Genomic DNA, 20246 nt, shown 5'->3' with positions numbered 1-20246 from the left:
ATCTCCTCTTCTTTTTTTTTTTTTCTTACCCCCCCTTCCACCCCTTCGCTTTGCCATTCATTTCTGCGGGCCTCCTTATTTATTTATTTCTGCGCCTCGCTTATTTATTTATATCTGGCAAAGAGGCGGCTAACAAGTAGCTGGAAGCACTGGCCAATATTTAACTAAGATGGCTGGCCATCAGGTCCCTTTTGTTTGCTTGCAAATTAATCATCCAGCGCGCAGTCGGCGCCAGGGTAGATTTATCACACACAGAAGGGGGAATGAGGCGGCCGAAGGGAGACAAAGACTGTTCGCACCTTCCCGCTTTTGATCTTAGATTAGTGCAGCCTCCCTTCATAATACGAGTCTCCAGGGGGCTTCGTCGGGGAGGTCACTCGGAACTGGCGGAAGTTTGCACGCCATTAGCCAGACGCTGAAATTGGAAATCATAAGCGGCAAACATTTTATTTTCCCTCCGCGGGCCGCTGCGCGGGTGGGTGCCGAGCGCGGTGCAAGGTGCGGGGCCGGCGCGGAGGGCGGCAGCGACTCCGGCCTCCGCCGCGGCGCCGAGGGTGCGCTCCGGAGGGGCGGGCGCGAGGGCCGGGGCGCGGCGGGGCTGGGGGCGGCTGCGCTTGTCTTGCGGGAGCCCGCGGGCACCTCCAGGTCCTCGGGAGAGAGCGGCGGCCCCGTTGGGGCAAATTGCGGCAAACTTCTTGAAGCCGCCGGGCGTTTGTTGTGGGCTCTGTTAAAGGGAAGGCATGGGGTTTGGGGGTTCCTACCGCGGCAGCGGCTGGAGGCAGGAGCCCGAGAACCGGTTCCAAGCAGAGCCTGAAAAAACTCGCTCCTTTCGTTGATAACTAGCTGCACAGCCCAGCCGAGCGCTGCGCGGGTAGCCAAGCTCCTGGCTTCGTGAAACACATCAGACTTTCTCCCCCCCCCCCGGCCCCAAGTCTTCCTCCCCCGCCCCCATCCTCTTTGAACGCATTACTCCCGCTTCCTTTCCTCCCTCCTCCTCCTCCTTTCTCCATTCCCTCCCCCGACCAAAGGGGAGATATTTTGGTGAATGCAAAGCGATCCTAGACGCTGGTTACTACAGGGACTTCACCAAGCTGGCGCCAAGCGCTCTTAACCATGTGCGTCAAAAATGCAATGTTAGAAGAGCTAATCACTTTAGAGGTTCCGCTCCCATCTGCGCGCAGCCAGCGCCGAGCCCCCGCACTCCGCCGCTCCGCTCCCGCAGGATTATCTTCCCCTCCTTAAAGCAAGATGGGGGGGGGGTGTGGGGTGTGCCGGGAGATCCCCCAGGGAGGGATCGGGGAGGGGGGCTGGGTGGTGATTCGGCATCTCCCAGCGCTGGCATATCCCGGCCGACACCCGCGTGGGCGCGCCGTGCCCTGCATGCCCGCGGCTCCCACGACACGCACACGCGCGACGCCCCGTCTTGCTGCCCTGCCCTGGCGTTCCCCGAGGAACATGTCTCCCCAGAAACTTCCCAAGCGGATCCTGCCCTGCTCTTCCCGCTCCGTGAGGCCGGCGCAGGCCCACGCGTGATGCCTTCCCCGCGCGGGAGGGGAGGTGGCTCCATGCAGCCCGGGCACGGGGGCAGCCGGGGATGGCCCCCCCCGCCCGGCGCTGCCGCGGCCCGGGCGCAGGGAAAGCCGCACTTCCCGTCTCCTCCCCGCGCACCTCATGGAAGAGGAGGGGTGTGGGAGCGTAACCCTCTCGGCGCCGGTGCCAGCCGAGTGGCCTTCATCCTCAGCGCCAAAGAAAGAAAATAAAAAGAATAATGAAATTTTTTAAATCCCGTTTTCCAGCCGCGCCCCCCCGCCCCTTCGCCGGCGAGATTAGCAGCCGTCCGGCCCGGGGCTGAGCGAGCGGCGGCCCCTGCCCGACTCCCCGCAGCCTGCAGCCGCCCACGACAACAATAATAACGGCGGCCGCGGCCGGAGCCGAGCCCCGAGCCAGGGGGAGACCCGCAGGGCCAACCCCTGGGCCGGCTCCCACCCCCGGGGCTCGCCCCCAGATTTGTGGGGGGGATGGGGGTGGGGGGGAAAGCGCCCGGCCCCTGGCCTGGAGGTCCTGTCTCGTTTAAAGAAATTAACTTTCTCGGAGGTGGGGGGAGGAGAACGGGGTGGGGTGGGGGTGCAGCGGCAGAGGGGGTGACACTAACCCCGGTGGCTGTGGGGACCGGCGGCAACCGCGCCGCGGCGGGGATGAGCGTGCGGCGCGGCGGGCCCCGCGGCCGCCCGAGGTGGGTCCGGAGCCGTGGGGTGGGGGGGGAGTGTGTGTGGGGGCGCCTGGGGTCACCCCCGCCGCTGCGGGCCGAGAGGCGGCTGCCGGGGCAAAGCTCGTAGTGCCAGGCCCACCTGGGGTGCGGTGCGATGCGGGGGGGGCCACCCGGAGCCGGACCCCCCCACCACGCGTGGAGCCCCCCCTCCTTCTCCCCGCACTCCCGGCGCTCCCACGCCGCCTCCCGAGCGCTGCCGCTGCCTCGGAAGCTCCTACCAGGGCAGGCAGCCGGAGGAGAGCGCACTGGAAATGCCCAGCCTGCCATCTCGCCGGGGCCGCGGGGGGCCAGGGCCGGGGCTGGGGGGGGGCGAGGCGGCCCCGAGCACCCCCCCTAGAGGCGGGTGCTCCCGGCCGCCCTCCCCGGCGCTGCCTGCTCCCTCCCCTCCGATCATGTTGACATATTCACACGGCCCGGAGTACTAGTGATGCTTTGCTGCAGCGTTACAGTTTCCGACACCTTCTTTTTATAACTCGGCTCTGTCCCCCTTCCACTCGACCTGTCAAAACCACGCCTATGGAGCCACACAATTGGTCCGAAAGCGTCAAAGAGCCAATCAAGGAGGCTCCAGCTCCCTTGTAACCCACAACACATCCATACAATCTGGTGCACGCAGAGCACAGACTCACAGGGAATTCTCAGAGCTGAGAGGCTCCTTCTCCCTCTCTCTCTTTCTCTTTTCCTCTCTTTCTCCCCCCCTTTTCTCTTCCTTTCTCTTTCCCTCTCTCTTTCTCCCTCTCTCCTTTGCTGGAGCGCTGCTGGAGAGAAGGCAAGCGTGTAATTCTTCCAGATTTCTTTTTTTTTTTTTTTTTTTTTTTTAAAGCAGAGCGAAAGAGAAAGAGAGGGGAGGAAAAAAAAAAAAGGAGGAGGGTGAAAGAAAGAAGAGATCCTGATGGAAATCAGGGCACCCTGACCAGCTCCTGCTTGGAGAGGGGGGAAGGAGAGGCGGAAACGAGATTTCCCTACAAGTTTTTGCTGCTGAAGGTTGCTCAGGAGCCTTCCTCGGTCGGCGAGGGGGGGTGGGTTTGTTTGCTTCTTTCTGCTTTCCCTCCCTTCCCAGCCTCTGCTCTGCAGCCTGACCGTACGGAGGAAAGGTGGAGGGGTGGGGGGGAGGGGGGGGGGAGAGCCAGCCACCCAAAAAGAAAACCCAGCTTCGAGCCGTCACCCTCCGCCACGAAAGAAGAGAAGGGGGATCGAGACTAAGAGAAAAAAGAAAAAGAAGAAAAAAAAGGATCTCGGCTTGTCCAGCCTTTCTGCGGCAACAGGAGCAGACAGCGAACCCGGTGGATTTTTTTTTTTCCCCCCTTCTTCGGCGTTTCTATTCCAGCGCAAGGACTTCCACTCAGGGAAAAAAAAAAAACCAAAACAATCAAACAAAACAAACCTGCAGAGACCGAACACACAAAAAAGCAAGACTAATAATGAACAATCTTGTTAATCCGCTGTCCCGAGGGCTGGGGATGTGCTCCGGCTCGGGAAGTTGTAGGCTGTAGAAGTTCTGCCTCTCCCCCATGTACTGTGCTGTCTAGAGCTTGTTTCCCCCCACCCTATTTTTTTGGTGCTTTATTGCTGTTATTGTTATTATCTTAATTTTTCTTCTTCATGATGTGCTGTTAGAAACCACTCCGGGACTACTCCAGCAGTAGGAAGACCGAGGAGTGGAGTGGATGAATATACCGATGAGAGATCCAGTAATCCCTGGGACAAGCATGGCTTATCATCCTTTTTTACCTCACCGGGCACCGGACTTTGCCATGAGCGCTGTGTTGGGACATCAGCCTCCCTTCTTCCCGGCTCTGGCTTTGCCTCCCAACGGGGCGGCCGCCCTCTCCCTTCCCGGGGCTCTGGCTAAACCCATCATGGATCAGTTAGTGGGGGCTGCAGAGACTGGTATACCCTTTTCTTCCCTGGGTCACCAGGCAGCAGCCCATCTGAGGCCTTTAAAAACTCTGGAGCCAGAAGAAGAGGTGGAAGATGACCCAAAAGTGCATCTGGAAGCCAAAGAGCTTTGGGAACAATTCCATAAAAGAGGCACGGAGATGGTGATTACCAAATCGGGAAGGTAGGTCTGGGTCGGGGGTTCGTGCCTTTTATTTCTTCCCCCTTCTCTCCCACCCTTCAGTCTCTGCACCCCACCTGGCTGCTCCAGAGCAAGGCTTTTTCGCTGACAAATTGCTCCATAAAGCTTCTTTCACCTGGAATTATGGAAAGTTTTAGGCAGCTGAGGATCCAAGCCCATCTCGGGCACCACGCTGCAGGGAAAGGCTCGACCACTGAACCGGCCCTGCTCTGCGTGTGCGGGGGGCGAGGGGGTCCCTTCATGGTTCAGTAGCTTAATACTTTCCGGAGAAGACTGGTAGCAGAAAGAAAATAATTTGGGGTTGGAAAAGGAGCTGGCCTGATTTCAGCCTTGCCATATGTAATTTGTCTTCCTTAAGAAAGAGAAGGCGGAATACAGGAAAAATTATTTGGAGCGGTGTATCGCTGCTGCTGAGGCAGGAGCTGCAGGAGGGCAGAGGGGCTCAGTTTATCAGTCGCTGCTCTTGTGCCTGTCTCTCTGCTGGGATCTAGGCGTGCATTTGTGCTGACTAATTGTATCTGGAAAGGCACAAAAAGCTGACAAAAATACTCAGCGGTCCTGCAGCCGCTGCTTTGGTGGCTGGGGAGGTTTTGCAGCTCCGCGCTGCCTGTCCCTGTATTTATGTAACCTTCACGTGGGAATGAATGAACATACACGACGCGTCCACGCTCGGCATTTCTCCTTTTTATAGGCTTGCCCATCCGAAATCCCTCGCTGTATTCGCTACTCGTTGACATCTATGCTCTTTTCCAACCCTGCCTATCGCTGTGATGACACGTAGGGAGAAAACCTCCTTTGCACCCGGGTGTTTTTCTAAGGGACTCGCTTAGAAACCTCCCAAACAATTCCCGTGTAATTTGCCAGTAGAATTACTCGAGGAAGCCACTCCTGAAAAGTCTTCTTAGATGGCCTTCAGCTGCCTTGCTGGAGCTCACCTACTTGCAGAGCACCAGTTGCAGGCTACAGACTCAGGGAAAAAAAAAAAGAGCAGCAAAGAGGAAAGGAAAAAAAAAATCCCCTCACCCATTTTACTGCTTTCCCAAAGTTTTTTCTGTTAACTGTGGTGAAAAGGGGTTTTTTGGGGTTTGTTGTGTTTGGTTGTGTGTTTTGTTTTGTTGTTTTTTTTTTCGCGAAAGCCTCGGCGAGTATTAAGCGCTTTTACATGTTGCAAAGTCATGTGTTTCCTTTTAAGTTGAGATTGCTGAATGCCAACCGCTCGATATAATAAACAGCAAATTTGTGGTATCCTGTTGCAGTTTCGAGCTGGACTTGGGAGCGGAGGGGAGCGGGCTTTGCAGAGAGCCCTCTGCACAAATGGGTTATCACCGGGAGGCTGTAGCGCTGGGAAGCCGCGGCAGCCACCCTGCCCTCGCTGGAGGTTTTTTTTTTCCCTCCCCCTCTGCAAAGTGAAAAACTTCCCTCTCCGCTCTTCATGGCTGGATTATACTAATGCGGGGTGTTTATTGTATCGGGGTGCGATCTGTTCCCCTTTCTTTGTTTAGCAGGCGAAAAAGGAAATAATGAGAGATCTGAGAGCCCCAGATGAGGCTTGGCTGTTTAGGAATGGCAGAGGGTAGGCGCCTGCTGATTTCTAGGGAATACGTACCTCTCCCCTCCGCCGCCCATCCCAGGGACCATTTTCTCCTGAAACTTTTAAGCATTTGAGAACCCTTTCGCTGGGGGTGGGGGGAAGCCCTTTTGCTTGGAGGGGGGGCACACAGGACTTTCCTGCTTCTGAGAGCCGAGGTGATTGCTTGGTGGACGCGCTATCGAGATTCAGGAGCTTATTTAAACGCTGTAATTAATTTTATTTTATTTTCGTCTTGTCTCTTCTTTACACACCCCCCCCCCTTCTGCCCATAGGAGAATGTTTCCTCCATTTAAAGTGAGATGCACTGGACTGGATAAAAAGGCCAAGTACATTTTATTGATGGATATTGTGGCGGCTGATGATTGTAGGTACAAATTCCATAATTCCCGGTGGATGGTAGCCGGCAAAGCTGACCCTGAAATGCCAAAGAGAATGTACATCCACCCGGACAGCCCGGCCACCGGCGAACAATGGATGTCCAAAGTCGTCACCTTTCACAAGCTGAAACTCACTAACAACATCTCTGACAAGCACGGATTTGTGAGTGCCTTTTACACCTTCCTTTGCCCCCCCCTTCCCCCTCCCTCGCTGCCTGTCCGGAGCGGGGGGTGCCGGCGGGGGGATCCACCGGGAGCGCGGCGGCTGCTCGGCCGCAGCCGTGTCCGCAGCCCCGGCTCCCGCGGGTGGGAGAAATGCGGGGAGAAGGGGGAATAAATACCTCCCTCCCTCCCTGCACAAGGGGGATGCGCATCTGTCCAGTTTCTGATACTAGTTGAATTTTTTTTTCTATGGCTGAGGTCAGGATTAAGCACTCGAGTTTATTCTGTAACCTTTCCAAAGCCCCATCGTGCCATTCAGCGTTAACTTTAGAGTTGGATTTCCAGCATAGCTCAACTCAATATTTCTCAGAGCTGTGTTGACTTTATATATCTATATAATTTTTTTCTAATAAAGTCGATCACACTTTTTTTTTTAAGCGTAGGAAAATGATATGCATATGTGTATAAAGAGCTTAAAGGCCTAAGTACGCAAACATTTAAATATATATTAATCTGGATAATGTAAAGCAAGCAGGAGTGAAAATAAACAGGGACGAAAATCAGAGGTCAAGTTGCCCATTCATGTCTATCCACTCCTTTACATTTACTGGGTGTGCAGAGATAAAAACTTACCCCTAAGAGTGAAATCAAACAAACCTGCTGATAAGTGCTCTAACGATCCTTGCCATTTCTTTCTATTCCTGGGAAAGCCTCAGCCTCGGAGCCGGGGGTTGCTGGTGGTGGCCGCGGTCGGGGGATCTCTAATGTGCCGAAGATTGCATTTTCTGGCTGTGATTTGATTAGACGATACATTTTTGCCTTTCGCAGAAGGCCTTAAGTGGATTGGGGCGAGCAATTAGACCTAGCCAAGGCTCTCGTGGTGGTGTTGCTATTGTAGCTGCTGCTGCTTCTTGACTTGATTTTGATTTTTTTTTTTTCCACGTTGAAATCAAAAGACATTGTGGCCGGAGCCCAGACAGCTTCTCCCACTCTCCTAGGAGAGCTCTGCTGGGATTTTACACACACACACACACACAAACACACACACACACACACAGACAGAGGTCCAGCGGAGAGCCTAACCCCGGCAAGCTGGAGCTGTCAGTGTTTTTTGTTGGATGCTGCAAGGAGTGTGCGTGTGTTTGGAGTGTGCTCGGCGGGGAGGAGGAGTGAGGGGAGGAAGGAGAGGGAAGGCAAATTAGGAGGAGAAAGTGCCGATGGCTGGGGGAAGTGCGAGGCGGGGGTGCTGCTCCAGCTGACCGTCTTCTTTCCCCCCCTCCGCCCTCTCTGCTGCCGGCCGCTGCCCCCCCCAGACCATTTTAAACTCCATGCACAAGTACCAGCCCCGGTTCCACATCGTCCGAGCAAACGATATTCTCAAGCTTCCCTATAGCACGTTCAGGACCTACGTTTTCCCGGAGACTGAATTCATCGCAGTGACCGCATACCAGAATGATAAGGTAAGGAGATTAAGAAAGGATTTGTTTTACGTGTTTTGGCTTTTAAGAGAGCTTTTACTCTGCATTGTTCCCTTAAAAATCACGAAGCCCATCCCGCTCCTCTCTCTCTCCCCCTCCCCCCGTCTTTCCCCCCAAACCTTCTTGATCCAACTTCGGGAAGGCGCCGGGGGAGGGGGCCGGGCACTCTCCTAATAGCAACCTCGGGGAAGGCAATTAAAGGGGGGGGGGGGGGCTGTTTAGGGGTTTGGGTTTTCTTTTTTGCTCCCCGGTATGGGGAAAGCGGTAGGATGGGGTGGGGATCGCTGCTTTCAGTGTGGATTTAATCTAAGAGGCATCAGGGAGGGAAAAAAAAAAAAAGAATCGGCTCCGTGTGTCGAAAGACAGAGGGGGAGAGCAGCGGGGCTGGAGATTTTGTAATTCTTCCTGGCCTTTGTGCTGTTTTAGCTCCTTTAACAGCAATTGGCAATAAGGCTGGAGCGCACGTCTGGTTCCTATTATTATTATATTATGATTCTTTTTTTTGCATCCTGCAGTGTTTTATTATTTTTTGTGGTGCAGAAATATGCTCTGATCAGAGAGGGGTATCTCGCTTGAATTTAGCTGGAAGGTCTGAAAGAGCCAGTGTGAGAAAGTTTTGCAGCGCTGCAGACGCTGCTTTTGGATTTCTGCTGGTTTATTGTCGCTTGCGACGAAGGTGGTATATTTGGGCGAGTGGCAAATGGCGAATTTACGATAATTAAGTCAAGTGGAAGGAAGCGAAGGAGCCAAAAAAGGGGCTTTGGTTTTTTTTTTTCTGTCTATAACTTACAACTTTGCGTGCGTGTGCATTAAGCGCAGAGGGTCCGGATGTGCAGCGCCCGCTCTCTGCAGCTTCCCCGTGCCTCTCTCTGCCCCCTCACTCCTTTCACTGTTAAAAATAAAGGGGTGAAGATGGGAGGGTCTGCACCCTTCTGCCCTCTGTTTCTGGAAAGCCACTTCTCCCTCGGGGCTCGGGCTGTTTTCCTCTCTTTCTGCGGCCGGGCGCTTGCAAGGAAACGGAAAGCAAATGTGCGTACAGAGAGTAGACTTTGCTTTGGGACTTATCAGCAGGGCTGTTCGCCCCGGTCTATCAGCCGAGGCCGGCTTGGTTGAAGGACAGAAATAAGCATATTTGTCTGATTGCCATGAAATCGCCTGGAAAGCGGCGTGCGGGAGCGGCGGGGAGCCCTCGGCTCCGGCGCTGTGGGAGCCGCCTCGCCAGCAGGTCAGAAGGCACGGCCAGAATCACCAGGATTAAAAGTCCTGCTGGTTTTTAGCAGTGGGTTTTCCTGCTCTTTCCTGATCCCGCGTGTGCTGCGGGGGAGAGGGAGGGGGGAGCTCGGGAGCCGGGGCCGGTCCTGCCCCGCACTCAGCTGCAGGCAGGGGTTTGCTCTCCGGTGTCCTGCCCTCCTGCCACCGGGTTGTGGCACTCCCAGCCCGGTCCGGGAACTGGAGCAGGAGCGGGGCGGCGGGCAGGCGGCATCCCCGTCCCCACCGCCCGCGTCCCGTTAGAGCGAGGGAAGCCCCCGGCTGGGCTTTGAATCCGCCTCCACGCATAGTGCGTGCAGGCACGGGGAGTCGCGGGGTGCCCTGCACCCATCCCGCCAAACGCTGGAAGGATCAGCCATTCCCAGCGATAACCTGAATCCCGAGGAAACCCCCAAGCATTCACCAAAAAAGTTACCCGCCCCCCGAAAAAACACCAGAAAACCTGCCTCAATCCCAGCTCGCTCCGGCACCGCCAGTACCGCAACACACACGCACCCGCGGAGCATAATGCGATTATATAGAGTATTTTATTATAGCAAGGGGGTGGGTATGATTCCTTTGCGGTTTAATTATGGCATTTAAAGAGTTCTAAGCGCAGGCATAACTTGCACGGATCGCATTGCACGGCTAAATTAATTCCGATGCGGTGGCAGCAGCACGGGGTTCTTTCATTGCCACCACAGCCCGGGTCACCGGCCAGCCCGGCCAGGGGATCGGGTGCGAGCTGCCTCCAAAACAGCTCGGGAAACCATAGGGATTCACCCCAAAACCAGGGACCTTTGCTCCTGCCTTGTCCTCGTCCTGCCGGCACTGGGTGAACTGAGAAGAGTGGGGTTTTGCTGTTGTTTTTAATCTAAAATCTTCTTTCTGCCCCAACCCCCTGCCTATTTTTTTTTCTCTCCTTTCTATAGATCACTCAGTTAAAAATTGACAACAATCCCTTTGCCAAAGGTTTTCGGGACACCGGGAATGGAAGGAGGGAAAAAAGGTGAGTCTGGATAGATTATATATAGGTGCCTCGCTTGGTTTTCATGTGTAAAGCTCAGAACATAAGCAGAGGTCAAAATCACCTCACCTTGCCTCCAAACGACACCTCCCCCCTGCCAAAATTCATAAGGATTTTGTCGTTAATAACGCCAAACTGATTGCATAGGAATTCTTTCCTGCTTTCCACATTTATTTTTCACATCGCAGGGAATGGCTGGCCAAAGCGATGTTGGTGCATTAAGCAATTATCACTGGAGAAGGAAGTTTCTCTTAAAATTTGGAGAGGAATATTACATTATAGTTTGTATTTGGACTGTGAAGGAGGGAGAAGCAAGGGCAGAGCTGATCACTGGTTGAATCTCCTCTGGCTTTTTCCCGGGGACTGTATGGAAAAGACTAAAGTGTGGAGGAGAAACATAAATAAACTGTTTTGACAGAGGTGTCTCGTGAATATGGAAGTAATCAATGATAGAAGATTCTTTATTTTTTTCCAAGAGCAGCAGGACACAGTTTGTTCCCCAGGTAGACAGACAGAACTCATTTTAATTGGACTCAAGTTTTTTGTTTTTAATCTTGGAGAAAATAGAGAAAATGATATTTTTTTTCCTTCGATGGAGGATATGTCTCTGTTTTGTTACAGCAGACAGGATATTTTAGCCATTTGCACTCGGGTTTAGATAATGAATATATGTCTGTTCCTTTTTTTATTTTTTTTACCAAAAAAAAAAAAAAGGGGGTGGTAGGGAAGAATATGATGTAAAACAAGAGGCCTTTCTCCCTGCCCAGCAGTGAGCCCAGCACACATGCACGCGCACACACACACACACGCCAGCTCCTCTTGCCCGACAGTGTGAAAATAAAGTCAATGCTGGAGCCACAGGACGGAAATGATTTCTAATTTCTCTCTAAATATAAATAGATTTTTACTCCGGGTTAATTGTTGGTGAAAAGATTACATAAAGTGCCTAACAAAATAACCACTTCCTAGCAATCTTAGCAACCATTAAGATGGTTCATATCTCTGGAACATCCTCGCCTTTTAAAAGCTAATCTCCAGGGAACGCTTCCCTCTCCCCTCCACCCCTTGTCTTTAATATCTGCCCTTGCCGAGGAGCCGCTCAGCGCTTCCAAGAAAGCTCCTCTCATTGCCAGCCAAGTCCTGCCTGCGTGTTCCCCCTCCAGGGAACCTTGGACCTTAATTCCTCTGCCCCAGTGACCCCCAAATAGGAACTCAAAAAGGGGCTGGGGAAGGGATGGGGGGTCCCGGGGTGGTGCCGGGGTCCGCTCGCCCAGCGGGTGCGTGTCCCCATAGGAAGCAGCTGACCCTGCAGTCCATGCGGGTGTACGACGAGAGGCAGAAGAAGGAAAACCCCACCTCAGACGAGTCCTCCAACGAGCAGACGGCCTTCAAGTGCTTTGCCCAGTCCTCCTGCCCCACCGTGCCTGCCGTCGGCACCTCCAGCCTCAAAGGTGAGAGCTGCGGCCCCTGGACCCCCCCGGGGAGAGTCTGGGTGCCTGCTCTGCGAGGGGACGGATCCCAGCCTGTACCGCTGCCCTCTGGCACTGGCGCGTCTTCCTTCTTTCTTTCCTTTATCCTTCTTTTCTCTTTTTGCTCTCTTCCTTCTCACTTCTATCTCTTCTTTACCTCTTCCCTCCTCTCTGTCCTTCGTGCTCTTTTTATCCTTTTCTTTGTCTCTCTTTCCTCCTTCTTTCCTTCTTTCCTTCTTTCCTTCTTTCCTTCTTTCCTTCTTTCCTTCTTTCCTTCTTTCCTTCTTTCCTTCTTTCCTTCTTTCCTTCTTTCCTTCTTTCCTTCTTTCCTTCTTTCCTTCTTTCCTTCTCTCTCCTTGCTTTTTTTTTCTTTTTATTTCTTTTTCTTCCCCCCTCCCCCCTTTTCTCTCTCTTTATCCCTCTCTGCCCTTCTCACCGTCTCCCTCTCACTTTCTTTCTCTCCTTCTCCCTCTCCCCCCGGCCTCCCTCTCCTCCCACTGCACGTTCATTCCTCCCCTCCTTGGTTCAGAAAGGAGCCAGCTCCAAGTCAAGGGAGCAAAGACAGACCACGGGGCAAAAGTTCAAAACTGGAGTCACTCCATTAATATTCCTCTCTGAATCTGTTATTAGAGGAAGGATCTTTCCCCTGGATACAGTCCCGAACTTTGTTATAGAAAAGTCACCCTCGATTTCTCTCCGTGCAGGGTTGGGAGCTGTCTGCAGCTCTCTCACATGTATTAATCCATCCAGGGGCGGGGGGTGCAGGGGGAGGAAGAAACAACCTCTTTTTTGTTGTTGCTTTACTCGTTTGTTTAAAGTCCTGCCGAGCTGAGGGGAGGGGAGCTGGGAGGGGACCCGAAAAGCAAACCAGAGCTTCGCACCTGGGGCGCTGAAATTCGGAGATGAAGTGCAGAGGAATCCAGCGAAGCCGTGCATGCGTTTGGGGAGGAGGAGGAGGGGGGTCCAGGAGATGATGGAGGCGGGAGTGGGGGGTGTTCAAATTTTGCCCATTGAAAAGGGCTGAAAACTTTAGAGAAGTTCTTAAGAGGCACATCCCCAAGGCCCTCCGACCCCACCGGGAGGACGCTGTCGTCTCTGCCGTGGCCGGGGGTGCTCCCGGGGGGTCCCGGGGGGCTCCCCGCCGCCCCGGCGGAGCGCAGCCGCTGGCCCCGGGCCCGCCCGGCTGGGGGGTCGCTCCTCCGGGCCGCCGCTTTGTTTCGCAGCCAGTTTTGCTGCTCGGTGTAAAACTCGGCTTTGGCTTGGATGGGGTGGGTGGTGGGAGCCGGGGGGCGTATTTATTTATATCATAATAAAAAAAGGAAGTGTTTACATTTAAACCTCTGGCCGACCAGGAAGCCTCTCTGCCCCCTCTCCCAGCCCGACGGGGCTTTAGGGACGTGCAGCGCCGGATCCCAGCCCCGGGCTCCCTTTGTCTTGCAGATCTCTGCCCCAGCGAGGGAGATAGCGATGCAGACAGCAAAGACGATCCCTTGCTAGAAACCAACGAGTCGGGTAAAATCAGCACGACCACCGCCGCCACCCCAGCGCCGGCCAGCTCCGCCGCGGCCGGGGGAGACGACCCCCGGGAGAAGGGGGGCAGCCCCTCCAAGAGCCACTTCTTTCCCGGTGACTCGGCGGGGAGCCGGAACCGAGAGAGAACGGAGAAAGCCCCTCCGGACTCCCGGCACAGCCCGGCTACTATCTCCTCCAGCACCCGGGGGGGAAGCCTGAGCGGCGAGGAACTGAAAAGCCCCCTCAGGGATGGCCCCAAAGTAGATGAGAACCGGCTGCTGGGTAAAGAGCCCTTTGTCCCCCTCACGGTCCAGACCGACAGCACGGCCCACCTGAGCCAGGGACACTTGCAAAACCTCGGTTTCCCCCCGGCCCTGGCCGGCCAGCAGTTCTTCAACCCGCTGGGGAACGGGCACCCGCTGCTGCTTCACCCCGGGCAGTTCGCCATGGGGGGGGCCTTCTCCGGCATGGCCGCAGGCATGGGTCCCCTCCTCGCCACCGTCTCCGGGGCATCTGCCGGGGTCTCGGGACTGGACAACACGGTCATGGCCACGGCGGCTGCCCAGGGACTCTCGGGAGCATCGGCGGCTGCTTTGCCCTTCCATCTGCAGCAGCACGTCCTGGCTTCTCAGGTACCGCATCCCTCCCCCCTCCTCTGCGCTGCTCCAGGGGCTCCGTCCCGGGGGAAGGGGGGTAGCAGCCAGGCACCCCTTTAGCTTCCCCGCCGCGTGTCCCCCGCCCCAGCTCTCTCTGCAGGGACAGGCGCTGGATTTGGGGGAAAGTCGGAGGTGGAAAGCCCCAGGGACGGGGGGGACACGTGTGTGGGGGAGGTGTGTGACCCAGCTTGAACTCCCGCAGCTCTTCCACCCGCCCCGCCGTCCTCTAGCTCCTGTGCTCCCTGGGACAGTGTGCCGGTGCCAGGCCTTTGCCCCCCCCCCGCCCCCGGGGGCTTGACGGCCCCCCCGGCGCAGTCCCGGCGCGGTGCTGGGCGCGCCGCAGCTTGCGGAGCGGAGCCGCCGGCGGGGGAGGGGAGGGAATGCCCGGGGCTGCCCTGTGGGGCAGAGCGTTTGCCCCAGCGAAAGAAAAATCCCCGCGCGGGGGGGGGGGGGGGGGGGAAGGCACCACGGCCCTTATCTCATTTCGCCTCCGTTGCGCCGCGACCACCCCCACCAGTGGAAGTGGGGTCGATGGGGTGGGGGTCGTGCAGGGCAGAGCACCGGCAGGGGCGGGGGGAGGGGTGTCCGCGTGGTTTTGGCCTCGGCATTAGCAGGACGGATCTTCACCCCCTCCCGTAGGCAGCAGCAGCTTGGCCGCTGTCAGCTCTCCCACGGGCGTGTGCGTGGGGGTGGTGGTGGTGTGTGTGCTAGAGCGGGGTGCCGCGGAGCATCCCCCGGGGTGGGGGATGTTCAGGCCGGTAACCCTTTCCTTTCTCTCTCCTCCCTTCCCGCAGGGCCTGGCCATGTCTCCCTTCGGAAGCCTCTTCCCCTACCCCTACACCTACATGGCGGCGGCGGCCGCCGCCTCCAGCGCCGCCTCCAGCTCGGTGCACCGGCACCCCTTCCTCAATGCCGTGCGGCCGCGGCTCCGCTACAGCCCCTACCCGCTGCCCGTCCCCCTGCCCGACGGCAGCAGCCTCCTCACCACCGCCCTGCCCGGCCTGGCCGCCGGCTCCGGCGAGGGCAAAGCCGGGGGGCTGACCACTAGCCCCGGTTCCGTGCCCCTGGACTCCGCCTCGGACCTCACCAGCCGCTCGTCCACCCTCTCCTCCGGTTCCGTCTCCCTCTCCCCCAAACTGGTCGCAGAGAAGGAGGCGGCCACCAGCGAACTGCAAAACATCCAGCGCCTGGTCAGTGGGCTCGACCCCAAGCAGGACAGATCCCGCAGCGGCTCCCCGTAACGCCCCGGCCTCCAGGAGCTCATTTCAAATCAGTCTCGCAGTGCACTTTGTTTGAAAGAAACCACATCCTCCACCCGCGAGTTGTTTTTTTTTTTTTTCTTTTTTACCCCCCTCTTTTGTTTTTTCTTGCCCTATTTTTTTTTTTAATATAAAAATCCCCCAGCGTTGTGTGTGCGCTTATCACAAAAAAGGTATCTGGTGAAGCAGGGGGGTGAGGGTAGGGAGGGGGTCGGGGATGGGGGAGCAGAGCCGAGTTGGGAGAGCTGGGTCAGAGAACTGCTCACAGGGAGCAGGCTGGCCTGGCCAGGTCACCGGCAGGGTTGTGGCATCCTCCTTTCCTTTTTTTTTTTTTTAAACTGTGTAAAAAAAAAAAAAAAGAACAACAACAACAAAAAAAAACCAGAAAAAAAAGGAAAAATCACCTAAAAGCAAAAATAAAACAAAAAAATCAAACAAACGTATGAATAAAAATTAAGTAAGAGAAGTGATTGTTTTCTTTCCGAAAGAAAAGTGTGTAACTCGCATATCGGTTCTTCAACAGTTGTTTCTTGGGCGGGTTGTTAACGACAACCCACTTAGTCAATATTAAGGGAAGCTGTGTGTTTATTATTGTGATGTCTGAGAGCCAGCCGGTGGCTTTTTTTGCATGTTCCATAGTAGTCTGCTTTTTTTGGGGGGGTTATTTTTTATTTCGGTGGGGTTTTGTTGTTTATTTTTAATGCTCGTTTCAAATCCCAGGGAAAAAAATTATTAATAATAAAAACAAAAATAAGACCCTCGTCCCTCTACCTTAAACATCCTCCCTGTAGCAACAACAATAAGAAGTGTAGTTGGAAAGAAAAAAAGTGAATTTATTTTATATAAAAACCTCTGTAGCTTGACTGTAGGTTTATCACAGCTTTCCCTCTGTAATTGTATATGCAATAACAAGGTTTAAACATACTGAGAAGAAGAAAAGAGCGGACACTATTATTAAAACAAAGTATTTATGTAATTATTTGATAACTCTTGTAAATACGTGGAATATGAATACTCGAAATTAAACTTTAATTTATTGACATTGTACATATCTCTGTAAATACGACTGCAGCTGTCTTTTTTCTTCCTTCTGTTTTTATTTTTAGTCGTTTTCATTTCAAGTTCGTAATTCCTTTAAACATACACCCCGACCCAGAGGAGAAATACCCCCGTTTCTGAGGGCTCGCTTTTTAAATCGGAGTTCACCCCAGAAAACCTGACCTCGTCCTTTTGTAAAGGAGCCGAACGCAAAAGGCAAAGCAGAAACAAACACAATTAATCAAAGACCTTTAAAAAAATAAAAGAAAAAGCAATGTGCCATGGTAGCTTTTAATCCTCGATTTCTCCAGTGTTCAAAGTGCTACTTTCCGTATAAAATGTCAGCAAGAACGAAATGATTTACGTTAATACACGACAACAGGCTTCTCCAGTGGCTTGAGAGAAAAAAAAAAAAAAAGATTATGATTCTAGGATTTTCTTTACTTTGTATTATTTTTTTTCCCCATTTCCTTGGTGTGTCAAAAACCCCCCAGCCCCACGACGGAGTTTTACTACTGTGCTTATTGTTGTCTTTGTTTGAGTGAGTGCATATTTTCTTGGCTTGAAAGTCAGGTGTTCAGAGCTGGTTCAAAGAAAAAAAAATGAAGGTATATTTTGTGTTATATAAATGTTGAGAAGTTCTTGATTTTTTTTCTGTATTTTTTTTCCCTTTTAAAAGTCACTGAAGTTTCAATAAATTTTTATTGAAATGTCTTGGGCGTACTGTGAAATGCCTTCACCCCAACCCTCCCCAAAGTGCCTGGGAGGATGGAGGGGTTGAAAGATATATATCCCTCCCCTGCCTTTCTCCTCCACCCCCCATCCCCTTCCCGATATTAAGATATTTCTCCTGGAAGGAGCTGGTACGAACCAGTCGGGATGGTGTGGTTTGAATTGTTGGTGGGGAAGTACGAGTTTTAAGCAAGCTGTTTAATGTACCTTTTCCGTCTTCATCCCTCTCGCTTTTAAAGTCGATCCAGAGGCTACTAAGTCACCTCTTTTAATGGAGGAATATTAAGTGGCGTTTGAAAAGTTAATGAGAAAGGCTCAGCTATGCTTTTATCTGTCATAAATTAATAACGCAAAAGTGAAGAATTAGAGAATAGATTGCTTAAATTTTAATGCACAGCCCTCCTCCAAAGTTTCCAGGTAAAGTGCTCAGGCGTTGATGGTGTTGCTGGGCTCGTTTTCCCTCCCGTCCGGGCAGAGGAATTGGCTTTTCCAGTTAGTTATCACCTGGAAAGACATGGGTTTGGTGTTTGGGTTTTTTTTTTCCTTCCCCCACCCCCCGAATCGCCCCTTCTCACCCTTGGGCTGATGACATGTTGAGATTAAGCTAGAAAATGGCTGAAACGGGGACAGGCATCCAGGCTGCTGGGAGGACCAGTGGCCTGGGAGGTCACCGAGAAGAGAATTAAGGAGAACTGGCAGCCCCTGCCTGTACCTTTGCCAGTCCATGAGCACATCCTTTAGCAGAACATATATATTTCTCTCCTTGTTAAAGAGATTTTTTTCCCCCTCCCTTCAACAGTTAGTGGCCTGTATATTGGAAAGTGATTCATCCTCCGCCAGTAATAAATATTGTAAGAATGTACTTCCAGCCTGTATCCTGTTTTATACTCTGCCTGCCCCTCAGCCCGTGGCCCCGGCTCCTGCGCCGGCAAGATAAAGGGGGCCAGTGGATGAAAGTGGCCATAAACCCTTTTTTCCACCCGTTTTTTAACAAGTCCCCAGCGGGACCCCCCTCCATGCCCATCAAACCCTGCTCAGGGGGCCAGGACCCTTCTCATTTCGGCTTGTGTGTGTACGTGTGCTCATTTTAAAGCCATGGTGCTTGCAGCAGGGGAAAGGTTTGGGCTGAGCAGGGCTTTTTTTCCTCTCCCTCTTCCCCCACCCTCGAATGGCCCAAGGTGATGGCTGCTGGAAATGTCACTTTAGCTGGTGCTCCTCTGAGCTGGGCTGGGCGAGCTGGGGCTTTTAGGGGTAGGCTTGGCTTTTTTTCAGGGATAAGGGTGGATTTTAGGGGTACGGATGGCGTCGGGGCTGGCAAAAGAAATTAAAACCACCCCACCCCAAGAACCAGGCAGGGTCTGCAGGCAGCCAGCCTTCGGGCTGCAGCCCCGCAAGCCGGTTTCCACCCAGATCCTCCGCACGGGTGAGAGCCGGGGCTGCTCCTGCGGGGTTTACCCTGCCCCAGAGGGGAGCAGAGCGGCGGGGCCGGCCCCTGTCAGCCCCTCTGGGCTGTAAAACCATTCTTCGCTCTTCAACCTTCTCCCCTGCCCTGAGCTCTGGCCTTAGGGGCAGCGCAGAGGCACCCTCCCATGTATTCCAGATCCCCCCCGCTCTTATTAATTTGGCTTCAGGAATGATGGGGGAACCACTGGTTTTTTCCTCTTCCCCAGCTGCTGGCCCCCCAAATCTCTGTTACAGAGGGAGAGCAGTAATTGTCTGTAGGGGAGGGAGATTTTTCGTAGTTGGCGAGGAAATTCGCTGCTGATGTTTAGAGGAAAGCAGATCCCCCCCACCCCTCCCGCCTCGTTTTCCTGCCGGCCCAGGAGTCCGGTAGCCGCTCCGCAGCCCAGGCGGGCACCGGCAGCCCCGGGGCGCCGCAAACCCAGAGGTCACCATTTATTTATTTTTATTTTTTTTTTTAAGGCTGAGGATGCAGCCTGAGTGATTTACCACCCCCTACACTCCCCTTCCACGGGCCTAATGCTGACCTCTCCCTCTCCATGCCCTTGCAAGAAATCCGTGTACCGCAGGTGTAACTCTGACTTGCAAATGGCTTTATCTCTTGTGTATCTTATTTGTATATAGTAACGTTAATGAGTAACTCTTGTGGCGCTTGTGGATGGAGGTAAACAGCGAGCAATCTCTCTGGATTATCCTGTCTATTACTCACCTGGCGCCTGTCTTGATATCCTCAATGGTTTTATGGCTGATGCAGGCGACCCGGCGCTGGGTGGGGGGGGTGTCCGGCGGCGGGGGGTCCGGCGGGGTGCCGGCGCCACCTCTCGGGCAGCCCAAGCAGTGCGGAGCGACCCCCGAGGGGATCCACGGCCCGTGGGAGGGGGCACGGCACCCACGGAAAGGGTGGCTCCGGGAGGGGTGGGTGGTGGGGAAGCGAGCCGGCATCCCCCCACCTCGCTGGGACCCCGGAGCTCGCCGCTCGCTTTGTTGGGAGCGGAGCTGGGGTTTACCCGCAGGAGTTTCAGTCCCAAGTCTAAATCTGTAGGAAAGTGGGGCTGGGGACGCACCGCCGGCCCCGGGGGGTGGGTTGGGGTGGGGGGCGCACCGGAGCAGCAGCAGCCCGGGAGGACACCCACACCCCCGCCGTCCTGCCGGCCCGCTCGGCCCACGCTCCGCTATTAGTTAATTATTGATTGATTACAAGTGAAAATTTATGACCCTTTCCCCCTCCCCCCCGCAGCCTCCCGGCCCCCTCGCACGCACACACGCTCCTGCCCTCTGCAAACACTCCGAGGGAGGGAGGCGGGAGGCGTGTTGTTGTTTTTGGCCTTGACAGCTTCCAGGAATATGAAATATTTAAGCCCTTCGGTCGATCTTCCGTAACCTGGCCGCCCTTTCCCCCCCCCCCCTTTTTTTTTTTTTTTTTTTTCCCCAAATTCCCCCCCTCTCCTTTCATGTCTCGGCTCGGGGAGGGGGGGGGGGTGCTCCCGCGGCGGCCGGGCCCCCTCCCCGCACATAGCCGGCGTGCGGGCTCGGAGCATGCCAGGCCTCGCAGATCAAAGGGACCTCTCCGGCCTCCGCGCAAGGGAAAAGAAAGAGAGAGAGAAAAAAAAGTTTGATTTCTTTAACGATTGTTCGTAAAAGTCTTGGAAGCAGGGGCCATCCCGCCTCCTCCCTCGCCCCGGGCTGCAGGATTGCACAGGGAAATGATTTTTTGGGAAGGCAGAGAGAGGGCTAGGGAGAAGGGAAGGGGGGGGACGACGGGGGGGAAGAGGAGTTGCTTGAAATTTAGCAGCCTTGTGTCTGCAGGAGTGCAAATCCCCGTCCCGGGTGGGAGCCCGAGCCGCGGGGTCTGCGCGCCCCGGGTGGGCAGCGGGGCCCGGGCCGCGC

General features: G+C 54.6%; 1 protein-coding gene and 1 long non-coding RNA gene across 5 annotated transcripts; one reads left to right on the top strand and one right to left on the bottom strand.

Annotated features, from left to right (window-relative positions):
- Positions 1–421: 421 nt before the first annotated feature.
- Positions 422–2718, bottom strand: LOC135315874 (uncharacterized). Of its 2 annotated transcripts, none has more exons than XR_010375355.1 (2): positions 2488–2718; positions 422–1736 (listed from the first exon to the last, which is right to left on the bottom strand). It is a non-coding gene; the product is annotated as an uncharacterized LOC135315874 (long non-coding RNA). The 2 variants fall into 2 exon arrangements; XR_010375356.1 differs by lacking the exon at positions 2488–2718 and adding an exon at positions 2349–2481.
- On the top strand, positions 2166–16880 carry TBX3 (T-box transcription factor 3). 3 transcript variants are annotated; one of them, XM_064466724.1, is made up of 8 exons: positions 2166–2233; positions 3887–4331; positions 6213–6480; positions 7793–7939; positions 10138–10214; positions 11526–11683; positions 13142–13845; positions 14664–16880. In XM_064466724.1, the coding sequence occupies exons 2-8, from the start codon at positions 3937–3939 to the stop codon at positions 15108–15110; spliced, it is 2196 nt and encodes a 731-aa protein (XP_064322794.1). In that variant the 5' UTR covers positions 2166–2233; positions 3887–3936; the 3' UTR covers positions 15111–16880. The 3 variants fall into 3 exon arrangements, with proteins under 3 accessions (XP_064322794.1, XP_064322793.1, XP_064322795.1); XM_064466723.1 differs by lacking the exon at positions 2166–2233 and adding an exon at positions 2755–3288; XM_064466725.1 differs by lacking the exons at positions 2166–2233; positions 3887–4331 and adding an exon at positions 5618–5922.
- Positions 16881–20246: the final 3366 nt, after the last annotated feature.

The sequence above is a fragment of the Phalacrocorax carbo genome, chromosome 15, assembly GCF_963921805.1.
Source record: "Phalacrocorax carbo chromosome 15, bPhaCar2.1, whole genome shotgun sequence".
In the NCBI taxonomy this organism is placed as follows: Eukaryota; Metazoa; Chordata; class Aves; order Suliformes; family Phalacrocoracidae; genus Phalacrocorax; species Phalacrocorax carbo.
The sequence above is the reverse complement of the archived record's forward strand: the minus strand, read 5'-3'. Positions and strand labels throughout refer to the sequence as shown.

Bases quoted from the DNA above. Each gene is read 5' to 3' on its own strand.
- TBX3 (XM_064466724.1), top strand. From the start codon at position 3,937: ATGAATATACCGATGAGAGATCCAGTAATCCCTGGGACAAGCATGGCT. The intron at 7,940-10,137 runs GTAAGGAGATTA...TCCTTTCTATAG, and splicing joins CCGCATACCAGAATGATAAG to ATCACTCAGTTAAAAATTGA. The intron at 13,846-14,663 runs GTACCGCATCCC...CCCTTCCCGCAG, and splicing joins AGCACGTCCTGGCTTCTCAG to GGCCTGGCCATGTCTCCCTT.